The sequence below is a fragment of the Tarenaya hassleriana genome, unplaced genomic scaffold (genome assembly GCF_000463585.1).
Source record: "Tarenaya hassleriana unplaced genomic scaffold, ASM46358v1 Cleome65, whole genome shotgun sequence".
NCBI classification, from domain to species: Eukaryota; Viridiplantae; Streptophyta; class Magnoliopsida; order Brassicales; family Cleomaceae; genus Tarenaya; species Tarenaya hassleriana.
The window spans coordinates 266,139-278,372 of record NW_010969032.1 but is presented as its reverse complement, the minus strand read 5'-3'; the positions used below and the strand labels follow the sequence as shown (position 1 = coordinate 278,372).

The window sequence follows — 12,234 nt, the reverse complement described above, 5'->3', positions numbered from 1 at the left end:
TATATATATATATATATATATATATATATATAAAATGGAGACATGGCATTTATAGGAAGATCTCAACATGTAACTAACATATTTGAGACGATTTCCGCCACAAAAAAATTAAATATTCCACGTATAATGGACCAACATACATTTATGATGAAAGTTACATTTAGATTTTAGAGTAATGCAGAGTTGTGGATTAGTAAAACTACGTCTACTTACATGCATGCAAAGGCAATTTAGGGTTATCATCCCGTTATACCAATTCATTACATATAAGGTGGGGTCGTCCCCTGGTTATGTGGCTCAATTCATTACATATAACATATATTAGGTGAACATCAACTGCATTTCACAACCACACCCACAAGATATTGACTTTTTTTTTTCCCTTTTCCTATTCTTTTGGATAAATATCATCACAAAAAAATATTGAACTATATTTTGGATATTGTATTTGAAGAATGTAACGCGCATTTTAGTCTCGTTTTTATTGAAATATATAATTTTATAAAATAGGCCAATTAGTCTTTTTTTAATATTGTTTCAAAGAAATATTCATGACTTTTGGGCGATAGAACTTTTATAGAATGCGAGAGATGAAGAGTCGATCTTTTTTTACTGCATAAATATTTTTAAAAATATGGAGAGTACTGACATTTGCGCCGTGAAAGGAGGACTGGATATTTTTTTTTCCGGTGAAATGACTGGATGGTATTGATTTTTGTAGATTTATAAATTATATCTATACATTTTAAAATATTGTTTTCATGGAAATATTTAGGATTGGAGAGTAAAATATCTGCTCAATTTTAACAAAGGAAATTAAAAAAAAAAACAAGTATCCTTGTAGTGATAAGAGCCACCTAACTCCATCATTCATAACCATAGGCAACACAATTGTGTTCTATGATTCAAGCCCTGCCTCGGCTTATATTGGACTTTATTTTATTTAAAAAAAAATATTTTTTGTGCATTGCATCTTTTCAAATAATAAAGTTTATTCTTTGTTTTATTTTAAAAAAAAATCAAATATCTAATTTTTTTATTAATATATATAAGAATATATATATATATGTTCGGCCCACACTCGTTGGATGTCAACTGAATATGGGTTTTCTTATACTTTTGGGCTTTGGTTTCTGTTTATTTTTATTTATTCCGCCGCTAAGAGATCATAACAAAATTATAAAAATTAAAGCCCAATCCAGGTAATCGTCTTTCTTTACGGTCTACGTGGCCCAGAGCCCAATACTTCGTGCCGTTTTTATTCCTCCTTGTAAAACAACAAAACTGCGTGACGTTTTTCCCAGTTCCAAATCTTTCACTCGAAACGTCGTCGTCTCGTAACTATGTACCAAAGGAGAGCGTGAACGCGGCGAATATAAAAACTTACATAATATGTCTCAAATTCATCTTCTGTATTTATTAAAGAGAGTTTGTTTTTGGATATATATATATATATATTACATGAAAAAGAATGTTATTGTGTATATATATATATATATCCTAGTTTTGACAATTTAAACATTAGTAAGAGTGAAATTATTTTGCACTGTCTGATACCCTTTTTACTTGTTGGGTAAACAAATTACTTGTGATCTGAATATACGTATAAAAAAAAAGAATATTACTAATAATTAGATGAAATTTGAAAATAGAATTATGAGGACGTCTTTTAATGGTTGAGTGAAAGAGTCCTTGGATCCCCTGACAAGACGTGCCTACAAAAACATGTTGTAGTTTGAGTTGTTTTCATATGCCCTTTCCCTAAAAATCCAATTTCTATATATACACACACATACATATATATATATATATATATATGGTACTCTTCATAAGTATCCTTATTATAATTATCTACAAATGCATAAGTACCCTTTATTTATTATACATAACAAACCAAATCATATTTTTCAACCTTTCGCCAGTTGGAAAATTCATATATTTGCAAATCATACGCCCCCGAGTCTTCAATTCTAAGTTGACTTCATCTTTTTTTTTTGTCTTTCTTTCAAATTTATGACCATTTCAAACGGAAATAAATAAATAAATAAAATAAAAACAAGAGGGCCATTCGAATTAAGTCCAAGGAAATGAAATGGCGGTCCATGTCATTTTGTATTTTGGATAATAAGGTACGACTCGTGTCATTTGAATAGTTTAACATCTATACAACTGTATGCATAATATTCAAGTACAAGTACGTTTTATTTATTCTACTTTATATATATATATATGTATATACGTACATACAATTCAAGTTTACTTTCCAATCAATTGGTGATTGATTTTACACAGTCAAACTACAATCTAAATCAGTATCATATAAAAAGATGCTGCCATTCGAACCACTCAATCACTCTGTATTTTAAGAAATATATTGATTTTTGTATTTATCTTCGATAAATTTAACATTTCTCAAATAAATAAAAGTATCAATTTTTTTTATTTCTTTTTGGGTTCAAATAATACATAATAGTCACAAACAAACGGGGCCCAAAGATTAGGCCTTTTTAAACGCTCAGATCCAACGGCCCATATTCCATCTGTACCACATTTTCCTCGACGCATTTCTCGCTTTCCCACTCCCTTCCTTCTTTTACCTCCCTAAACCTACACCCGAATTCTAAATCGCATCTCTCTCCCTCTCTCTGATCTGAGATATTCTGTGTTTGGATCGATCCTTCGAAGGACCAACAATGGCGGTTTCGACTCGTGAGGAGTACGTCTACATGGCCAAGCTCGCTGAGCAGGCGGAGAGGTACGAGGAGATGGTGGAGTTCATGGAGAAGGTCTCCGCCTCCGTCGAGAACGAGGAGCTCACCGTCGAGGAGAGGAATCTCCTCTCCGTCGCCTACAAGAACGTCATCGGTGCCCGCCGCGCCTCCTGGAGGATTATCTCCTCCATCGAGCAGAAGGAGGAGAGCCGCGGCAACGACGACCACGTCGCTGCCATCCGCGAATACAGGTCTAAGATCGAGTCGGAACTCTCTGGGATCTGCGACGGCATCCTCAAGCTGCTCGACTCCAGGCTCATCCCTTCCGCTGCGTCCGGCGACTCCAAGGTGTTTTACCTCAAGATGAAGGGTGATTACCACAGGTACTTGGCCGAGTTCAAGACCGGTCAGGAGAGGAAGGACGCCGCCGAGAACACCCTCTCTGCCTACAAATCCGCTCAGGTTTTGTCTTTCTCCGTTTCCTCTTTCGAATATCGGCATTTTGGTTCCAGATCTGGTCGATTTCGGGCATTGTTCTGTGGTTTGTGGCTATCGTCTCGACAGATTTCGATAGGTTTATCGTATTAGAACTTCAGTTTTCTGCTGGATTCGTTTTTTTCTAATTGAGTTCAAGCGTCTAATCATTCGGAAATCGTGCATTATGATTCTCATTCGCGGTTGATCCGAAAAACTTTTGTTTTTTTTTTGCCTCGATTGATTTTCCGATTCTGATCTAGATCCGTCTGATTCGAGGAACTGTTGTTTGTGGTTTTCTTCGTTGTTTAGATAGATCTCCTCAATGTTTTGTTCATCTTTTGCAGGACATTGCCAACGCAGAGCTTGCTCCAACTCACCCGATCCGACTCGGTCTCGCACTAAACTTCTCCGTGTTCTATTACGAGATCCTCAATTCCCCCGATCGTGCTTGCAACCTTGCTAAACAGGTTAACTTCTTTGTCTTCCATTCCACGTGGAATTGTCAGACCAAAATGTTTCGTGTGAAATTGCATGTAGATGGATAGCGTTTTTCCTTGAAAAAACCCATCTCTTTTGCTCATCATCACCACAGAGGACAGAAGCTAAGCTAGTAGGAGAGAAAACTAATAAAGATACAGGTTTCTGACACAAATTTCATCTTCATCGAGTGACTTTGTTTTCTTTGTATTCATATCAGGCATTTGATGAAGCCATAGCCGAGTTGGACACACTGGGTGAGGAGTCCTACAAGGACAGCACCTTGATCATGCAGCTCCTCCGTGACAACCTTACTCTCTGGACCTCCGACATGCAGGTCTTGTATCTATCCAACCCTACCATCATCCCATCATCAACATGTCTATAATATATATGTATATGTATATTTATACCCGTTGATGTATTATACTTTGTCCATGGATACTGAAACTCTGCAACTTGTTGGATCAGGATGATGCTGCGGATGAGATCAAGGAAGCAGCAGCATCAAAACCCGTCGAGGAACAGCAGTGAAAAATCTTTGCTTGAACTGCTAGTTTTAGGGTTTGGAACCTCTTCCCCCTCTCTCTGATGTTTTTATTCAAAAAAAAAAAAAAAAAAGAGGCCGTTTTCTTTATCTGGATTGTTTGTTTTCCACCTGCTTCCTCTTGGGTCCTTTTGCTCGATATCTATGTTTCTTTCCTTCTTTTCACTTGAACTCCGTTATGTTCTCGCGATATGAATGAAGATCATGAAGTTTTTTTTTTTTTTTGGTTAAATGTGTTTTGTGTTTTTTGAGTATATTTCATCTAATAACACACTCGTCATTCATGGGGGACTTCTGAATAATTGGTTTGAAATTTCAACGAATAAAGAAAGTTATTGCATCGTGGTGGCGGTCCAATACAAAAATATCCGGAATATGAGACATTTCTTTCAGCATTATTGCATTTTTGAATTACAAAAAAACTTGACTGTTACAATCTTCCGATTCTGGAAGAAGGGTCTATGATGCTCTTTTTAGGACAAGACAAGAACCTCAACCAAAACACAACTCAACTTAAAAACACAGATGGTGAATGCACTGAATGGATGATCCATTTGCCTAAACTATGATAAGCCCAAAAAAAAAAAACTGCTGTTAGAGTTAAAGTTTCTTCCTTTTCTCCTGCCCTTGTTTCTACACTGAACAAGCATCCAAAAAAAAAAATTGTGCAAAAAGAGAAAATATGAATTTAACAAATCCACCACCGCCACTAATGATGTACAAAAAAAAGGAACAAAAGAGACCCAAGAGTATTTTCGTCACGTTTCTGCTTCCCTATGAAACGACACCGTTTTCTGAGATGTGTTTGTATTTGACGGTCAACGGCCTTTGTATTTAGGGCTTTGGACCGGCACCGTCGTCGGAGATAAAGGAAACCCTAGCTGCCCTGCCGTCGGCGATAACAGTATGCTCGGCGATAGTAGCGCGTACGGTGACTTCGGCGAGCTCAGACACCCCAACGGCGGCGACGGGATAGACGCCGCCGTCGCCGGCGGATGGTGGATGTTCTGCAGAGGAGGAGCGTTCTCCTGCTTCTGGTACCACCGGGGAGAGACCAGGGGAGCTAACGGTGAGAACCCCGAGAACTGCTTCTGGTTCGAATCCACGCCTGGCATCGAGTTCTGGAGGTACCGCATGTAGGCGGAGACCGGCGACTCCGCCGCCGCGTGCACCGGCGGGAGCGGAGGGAGAGGCGATAGCGGCGGCGGCGCTGGGCGGGGAATGAATCCCGCCGTCGCGGAGGTCATCGGAATCCCGGGGTTGGGAACAGGGTTGAAGAGGGCGCCGTTTAGCAAGGGAGGTGGGCGATTGCTAATGTTCGCCAGTGGCGGAGGTCGGATCCTCTGGAGGCGCGAGCTCTGGGGCTTGGGCTGGTGAATCGCGGGCGGATGCTGATGCGTCGGAGCAGAGATCCGTTCGTGCGCCGGCGATCCGGTGAGTCTCTGGACCACATCTCTGAAATCGTTCTTGTTGATGTTGTAAACAGGAGGCTGATGCTGGTGGAGATTCCCCTGATTACTCGTCGCCGGCGGCGGAGCCTGGTGGTGGATACTCGGATTCAGGTCGAATCCCGGTCGTTTCACGGCGGAGGCGACGGTCGTCGTCGGTTTGGAAATCTTGTGGGAAAACTTGTTGAGCTGTCTCAGGTAATGATCTCTGTTTTCGGTGCTACTTGCGGCGGAGGAATCGCCGGAGGAGTTGCAGCTCTTATCCATTAGAAACAAGATCGACCCAGCTGCTCTCGTCCTATTATAAGAACAAATATAGCTTTCCTCCTCTGCTTCTTCGATTTCCTTTGTGCCAGATTTGGCAGAGAGAGAGAGAGAGAGAGAGAGAAGACGAGGAGATGATGAAATGGCCTTTTCTCTTCTTTTTATTTTTTCCCCTAATTGTTTTTTTTTTAAATCTGAGGCTCATTATTAATAATAAAAATAATGTTATTTATTTATAATATATGGTCTAAGATGACTTTGTTTTGGATTTTTTCTAGAATAAGGGGGAAAAGGAAATGATTTGTCTCTATGTTGGATTCTCCCCTAAATTTTGTATGCAATAAATACACATATCATATATGTGTATGTTTTCATTCGTTCGTCTTTTAAATGTATTAATAGTTACTCTATTTTAGACTTTTCCCCATCTGAATCGACCGTCACTATATATCCTTTATATTTCAATAATGTTTTTTCTGATAATATATAATCGTCGAAGCGAATCTACTAAGTGCATGTTTAAACTCGGGATTATTGTCTCCATGTTATAATTTTCAGTGTTTTTTTTTTAAATATTATGATTTTTAGTTTGATAGATCAATTTCACCTAATGACCATAATTCCTCTCTCGCGTATGAAGACATATTGAATTTTAATAAGTTTAAAAAATACACGTGTATTATGTGATCGCCAACTATCATCATTAAGAGAAAACAAATTCGTTGGAGATTTATAATTTATTTGTTTAATTTTTTGTGTGATATTAATGACATAATCAAATTTCTTAATTGTTGTTTTCAAGTAAATGACTTAATATTCAAATAGAATAAAGCGAAAAAAAATACACAAAAATCAAAATAGAAATAGACTTTTTAGTTCTCTTCTTTTTAAGTTTATTTTCTCTTAATTTCGTTTTTGTACCTAAAGTAAAAGCTTACAAAAAAAAAAGACAAACAAACATGAACCGTACCATTGCCGCGAGACATGCATAGCATTCGCATTATCACCTAATTTATTATTTGTATAGCCATATTTTTTTTTTAAATTTGGAAATCCAATCATTAACATCATCTGCCTAACAATTTATCTCATATTAAAACTATCAATTATAAAAACTTTTAACCACTCATTAAATCAGTCATTCATTTCAATGGATGCTGAATATCGTTACTGTAATAAATTGCACTAATCATATCAACGGGTCCTCGAGCAATAACTTCGTGTCAATGCCCTAAAGAAATATGTTTGTTTTCGGGTAAATGTCTATTTAAGAAGACGATACATATATATATATACACACACACACACACTTTGGCTGCTATTTCAAAATATGTATTAAATAATGTATTATTCAAATGGTATATTTAAAAAATAATAATAATAGACAGCTTATGTGTGTAACGTCCAAAAAAAAAAGAGTACGGGTAAGCGGGTCGGGCTATTCAACGCCCGTTTTCGGTCAAAAGCTCTGAATGTACTTGCGAAAACGACAGGGGCACTTCTTTATTGGGAGGCGTGATCCTCTACTTTGCGAAATCCCTACCGTACACCTGGAACCATCTCCACGTCAGCTCGGGAATTGATCCGACGGCTTATATTTAACCATGTGATCTGGGAGACAGCTGTCACGTGATTTGAACGTTCTCCCCTTTTCCTCCGAAATTCTAAATCATTGGTAATTAGGATATTTAATCACGGATTAGCATGTTATTAATTAGGGTCTGCCCCTCTCCATGACAATGCCATCTGTACTACAACGGTTACGTTATTCACAGTAAAGGATTGTTATTTATGCAGAATTTTATAAAGTCCTAACCTTTAAAAGTGAATCTCTTTATATAACATATATATATACATATGGTTACAGAACAATATGCCACGTAAGCGTACCATCTTAGTGCGTGCGTGGCATCACATTTTTTTTCCTTCTGCACCGACCGCATTCCAATTGATGCCCTTGTCGTTGTAGGGTCCCCTTTTTCATTTTCATACCGCATGTTATTACATTTTTATTATATATATATATATATATATATATATATATTATAGATAAGGATCCGTTATGTTATGGTATGCTTAAAGAAACATTCTTATATTTAATCCGTTCTTGATTTCGTTTATTTCATGCCTCATGCCTCGTGTTTTAGGCCAATTGTCATCAAATGGGCCAATACCCAACGTAGACTGATGGCCCAATAAAGGCTCAAATCACTGTTTTATAACTTTGATACTGTTACAGTATCCCCTTCCTTGCACTTGCGGGTTCCGGCTCTAAAACCCTAAACCCCAAAAAGTTCTGTCCGTTGTAATTCAAATGCGAGCTTCAATTCACGCCTCTTCGGGTCGGCCGAGATTGTTCAGACTCTAATCGCATGTATGTTGAGGTAAAATTGTATGGATTATCTGTTCATCTTCTTTGTTCATGTCCCTCTTAAGCATTCGTGTATGTGTTCATTCGTGGGTATTCATATGTGCGTACTTATACTCAGCTTGCGAATTTGATGGGTTTTGAAATTCTTGACGTAATTTCTATGTTCAGATTGGTTCCGACCTGCGAAGGTGGAAGCTTTGCTGGAATCTTCCGGTCGATTGGAGCAATTTACCGAGAATTTTCGACACTTGGAAATGCTTTGGAAGTTCGTTCGACTAATCGAGATGAACACGAGAGTAAACAGATCGATTTTGACATCCTATTTGGATCGTGCACTAATTTGCAGTTTGCCAAGCGCCTTCATGCGCGTTTGGTTGTATCCAGTAGAATACGAGATGTCTTCATCTCTGTTAAACTCGTTAACCTTTATGCATACCTCGGAGATGTTGCATTGGCTCGGGGCACGTTTGATCGTATCCACAACAAAGATGTTTATGCTTGGAATTCGATGATTTCTGCTTATGGCCGTGTTGGATATTCCACAGAAGCTATCAGGTGCTTTAGCCTGTTTATGTCGAAATCGGGTCTTTGGCCTGATTTCTACACTCTCCCTCCGGTCTTAAAAGCTTGTAGGGATCTGCTCGATGGAATGAAGCTTCACTGTTTGGCACTGAAGTTTGGGTTTGAGTGGGACGTCTATGTTGCTGCATCTTTGGTTCATATGTACTCAAGGTTCGGGCTTGTGCTCGATGCACGTAAGCTATTTGACGACATGCCTATTCGGGATATGGGTTCGTGGAATGCAATGATTTCCGGGTATTCTCAAACCGGAAATGCGAAAGAGGCGTTGCATCTTGCAGATGAGATGAGAGCCAAAGGGGTAAATCAAGATCCAAGAACCATTGCGAGTCTCCTTTCGGCGTGCGCAGAGGCAGAGGATCTTAATAGAGGAAAATCGATTCATCTATACTCTGTAAAACACGGGCTGGATTCCGAGCTGTTTGTTGCTAATGCATTGATCAACATGTACTCGATCTTCGGTAATTTAGGTGACTGCCAGAAGATGTTTGATGAGATGATGATCATCAGGGATGTTGTTTCGTGGAATTCGATAATTAAAGCTTACGAGCAGAATAAGAAGCCCCTTACAGCGGTTTGGTTGTTCAAGGAGATGGGAAAGAACGGTATTCAATACGATCGTCTGACATTGATTAGCTTGGCTTCTGCCCTTGCTCAATTGGGTGACAGCCTTGTTAGTAGATCTGCCCATGCTTTCACACTGAAGAAAGGATGGTTCTTCGAAGATGTTACCGTCGGTAATGCGGTTGTGGATATGTATGCGAAATTAGGCCTCGCGGATTCTGCAAGAACGGTGTTTGATTGGCTCCCGGCTAAAGATGTGATTTCGTGGAATACAATTATATCTGGCTATGCGCAAAACGGTCTGGCTACTGAAGCGATCCAATTGTTCAACCTGATGGAGGAAATCGGAGAAATAACCCCGAACCAAGGGACTTGGGTGAGCATTCTACCTGCTTATTCCCACCAGGGAGCGTTGCATCAAGGCATGAAAACCCATGCCCGTGTCTTGAAGAACCGCCTCTATCTGGATGTTTTTGTTGGGACCTCTCTTGTCGACATGTATGGAAAATGTGGGCAGCTAGACGACGCGCTCTCCTTGTTCTATGAGATCCCTAGATTCAGCTCGGTGCCATGGAACGCCATAATATCGTGCCTCGGGGGCCATGGACATGGCCGGAAAGCAATGATGCTGTTCAGAGAAATGCTCGACGAGGGAGTGAGCCCTGATCACTTAACGTTCATATCTCTACTCTCGGCCTGTAGCCATTCAGGTCTGATCGAGGAGGGTCAATGGTGCTTCGACGTCATGCAAGAAGATTACGGCATAACCCCGAGCTTGAAGCACTACGGTTGCATGGTCGATCTATACGGCCGGGCTGGTCATATAGAAACCGCGTATAGCTTGATAAAAGGTATGCCGCTCCGACCCGACTCCTCCATCTGGGGCGCCCTTCTCGGTGCCTGTAGAATCCATGGCAATGTCGATCTGGGCAAGATTGCTTCGGAACATCTGTTCGAGGTCGATCCCGAGAATGTCGGGTATTACGTGTTATTGTCGAACGTGTACGCAAGTGCCGGAAAATGGGAAGGAGTGGATAAAGTCCGAGCCTTTGCCAGAGACAGAGGGCTGAGGAAGACGCCAGGTTGGAGTTCGATGGAACTGGGCAACAAAGTCGAAGTCTTTTACACGGGAAACCAGACACATCCCAAGTGGAAAGAGATCTATGACGAACTAACTGAACTGAACTCGAAAATGAAGATGCTTGGTTATGTCCCAGACTACAGTTTCGTACTGCAGGACGTGGAAGATGACGAGAAAGAACAAATCTTGATGGGTCATAGCGAAAGATTGGCGATTGCGTTTGGGATTATAAGCACTGGGAAGGGGACTGTGATTAGGATATTCAAGAACCTTCGTGTGTGTGGAGATTGCCACACGGTGACCAAATTCATATCGAGAATCACTGGGAGAGAGATCGTGGTTAGGGATTCGAACCGGTTTCATCATTTCAAGGATGGAATCTGTTCTTGCGGCGATTACTGGTGAGTGAACGTTTTGTACAAATATTGATTGATGGAATCTTGTTTGAAATGAGTGATTCCATTTGATGTACCAATAAATATTTTTATTTTTTTTAAATGTGGTTTTGAATATTTTTGTTACAAAAAGACTCCTCATATTTCGTATAGCCAACTACCACCCTTTTTTTTGGAAAAATATTTAAAAATTTCCAAACTTGTAATTTGGTGAAATAATAATTAGTATTACTACTCCATCCGTTTCAAAATATTTGTAGTTTTAAGTTATCTTTTATGTTTCAAAATATTTGTCATTTTATATTTTTAATATATTTTTTACAAAAAATTTCAATTTTATCCCTATCAAATTCCGATATACTATTAATGATAACATTGTTTTTATTATCAATTAAGAGTTTTTCTATCTTTTTTTAAAAAATGTGAAGTAACCTAAAATAACAAATATTTTGAGAAGATGGAGTATATATTTTCAAACTTGAAAAAAAGTCACTCAATAATGTCTAATGTTGTATATTGGTGTTATCGTGATATTATGGGGATCTACGAGTTCGTTTTTTTTTAACGGATCGACAGAAATATTAGACAGTGGAGCCATCAAACGATGCGCTATAAATAAGTATATCTCAATTTTATGTCGGAAAAAAAAAAAGTAGTTTGACTTTGGGGTCACTACAAATTATAACATAAAATTCGGAATCTGTATGTTGAATGTTGATAAAGGAGCAGGTAATTGCAAGACAAGAAGATGGGTAGCCTATCATCTTCTCATCAATTATAGTAGGTTAGGTTATTTATTGGCATATATATATATATATATTTTGCGTGCAAGTGTGCACGTGTATTGTGTGATGAAATAGTAAAAAAAAAAGTAAATTATTACTAAATGAATTTATTTCAGGGCAGTGTTTAAACTTTAAAGTGGGGGTGAATATTTCGAGATTCTTTTTGGTATTTATTCCGAAGTATAAAAACAGAACCGAATCTTAATTGGTTCGGTTTGATTTTAATATCGGTTATATTCGGTTTGATTTCATCGTATGAGTGCCAATTAAAAACCAAAATTTCATATTTACACATAAATTCATACATAATTATGAATAAATCAGGCTTTTATCGAGTTCGGATCGTTGATTTATCGATTCGGGTTGATAACTGTTTATTTGATTCTATAAAAATTGTACCAAATTAATATCAAATGTTATTCCGTTCGGTTTTGGATCCAGATTTCCTGGCCAAAATGCTCATGCCTATTTTAAAAGGCCAAGATAAGATGCCGGGACGATATCAACCTCCCCCCCCCCCACTCTCTCTCCCCCC

The 12,234-nt window shown here is 38.8% G+C and overlaps 3 protein-coding genes across 3 annotated transcripts; 2 read left to right on the top strand and 1 right to left on the bottom strand.

The window, feature by feature from the left end:
- The first annotated feature begins 2,574 nt into the window (after positions 1 to 2,574).
- LOC104800142 (14-3-3-like protein GF14 omega) lies at positions 2,575 to 4,431 on the top strand. Its single transcript, XM_010522874.2, has 4 exons — positions 2,575 to 3,173; positions 3,533 to 3,655; positions 3,886 to 4,002; positions 4,137 to 4,431. The coding sequence occupies exons 1-4, from the start codon at positions 2,694 to 2,696 to the stop codon at positions 4,197 to 4,199; spliced, it is 783 nt and encodes a 260-aa protein (XP_010521176.1). The 5' UTR covers positions 2,575 to 2,693; the 3' UTR covers positions 4,200 to 4,431.
- LOC104800143 (VQ motif-containing protein 9-like) lies at positions 4,269 to 6,089 on the bottom strand. The gene has a single exon (XM_010522876.2). It carries the CDS (start codon positions 5,925 to 5,927, stop codon positions 5,031 to 5,033), a length of 897 nt encoding a protein of 298 aa, XP_010521178.1. The 5' UTR covers positions 5,928 to 6,089; the 3' UTR covers positions 4,269 to 5,030.
- Positions 6,090 to 8,188: 2,099 nt separating this feature from the next.
- On the top strand, positions 8,189 to 11,055 carry LOC104800141 (pentatricopeptide repeat-containing protein At4g33990). The gene is made up of 2 exons (XM_010522873.2): positions 8,189 to 8,308; positions 8,464 to 11,055. Exons 1-2 carry the CDS (start codon positions 8,301 to 8,303, stop codon positions 10,922 to 10,924), a joined length of 2,469 nt encoding a protein of 822 aa, XP_010521175.1. The 5' UTR covers positions 8,189 to 8,300; the 3' UTR covers positions 10,925 to 11,055.
- Positions 11,056 to 12,234: the final 1,179 nt, after the last annotated feature.